This window comes from Onychostruthus taczanowskii, unplaced genomic scaffold (assembly GCF_017590055.1).
Source record: "Onychostruthus taczanowskii isolate IOZ18803 unplaced genomic scaffold, ASM1759005v1 scaffold29, whole genome shotgun sequence".
In the NCBI taxonomy this organism is placed as follows: Eukaryota; Metazoa; Chordata; class Aves; order Passeriformes; family Passeridae; genus Onychostruthus; species Onychostruthus taczanowskii.
In genome coordinates this window covers 7,278,430-7,279,403 of record NW_024500239.1, presented here as the reverse complement: position 1 = coordinate 7,279,403, position 974 = coordinate 7,278,430, and the positions used below count along the sequence as shown (strand labels likewise).

Genomic DNA, 974 nt, shown 5'->3' with positions numbered 1-974 from the left:
ACGGTCCTGCCGCAGTGAAAATGATCCTTTCACTGAAACCAGGCATCACTACCAGAAGCAAGCCATAGAATTTCCAGGGCTGCCGGGCCCCTTCCTTCGCTCTCATCCAATAAGCATCTTTCTGTGCTTATATTTATGAATAGGCAGCTCGTGTGCTGTGTTTCTATAATGTGGCTGTTAACTCATGACAAAAACCCTTGATGGCAAAGTCCAACACGCAAAAATGCTGCAACTTGTGGATTTTAATGTAGTCCTGAGAAAGGGATCTTCAGTGTAGTACAGGCTCAGCAACACCGAGGCTCCCTGCACAAGGAGTTTGCTAAGCCGTCCCCAGCCATGGCGTTATCTCACAACAGGTGCCGAGACAGCCGCCGTCCCCATGGAGATAAGGTGACGGAGCCAGGGAGAGGCAGATGAGTTCTGGACCAAAGGTCAGCCTCTTGCAGGTCTCGAAGTGATCCAGCTTTTCTGGAAAGGAATTGGGCAATCCCTTTCCCAGGAGGCCAGCACCGACCTGACGATGACAATTCGTACCCTATTTGTACCACAAACGCGTTTTAACGAAGGCAGAGAATTCCCGCGGGGCAAAGGCTGAGGGTGCAGCTGCGGAAGGCACGGTGTGCTGGGGAGGGCGGGCGCTGTGCCGCCTCAGGTGGTACCTCGGCGGCGGGGCCGCCCAGGCCGGTGCAGCCGCCGCGGCCGCCGGCAGATGGCCCCCGCCGCAGCGCCGACCGGCGGGATCGGCCGAAGGAGGGGCCGGCGTCGCCGCGCTAAATCTCCGGGCCCGCTGCCCTCCTCCTCCTCCTCCCTCGCCGCGATGGCTTCCTAAGTGCGATGCTCCCGGCCGCCACCGCCTCCCCGCTCTGTCGCCGGGTGCTCGGCGGGCGCGGGCGAGCGGGCGGCTCCCGCGCGGTTCGGGGGCCGGGCCGGGGCGCGGGCGCCAGCCCTCCCGGGGCGGGGGCAGCTGCCGCCTC

General features: G+C 62.5%; 1 protein-coding gene across 1 annotated transcript in view; it reads right to left on the bottom strand.

Moving 5' to 3' along the window:
* Positions 1-446: 446 nt before the first annotated feature.
* LOC121337767 (translation initiation factor IF-2-like) overlaps positions 447-974 on the bottom strand; it is a 922-nt gene continuing 394 nt past the window's right edge. Inside the window, exon 2 of the mRNA XM_041408080.1 lies at positions 447-971. Coding sequence (XP_041264014.1) covers positions 536-971 — 436 coding nt within the window. The 3' untranslated portion in view covers positions 447-535. The remainder of the gene's footprint in view (positions 972-974) is intronic.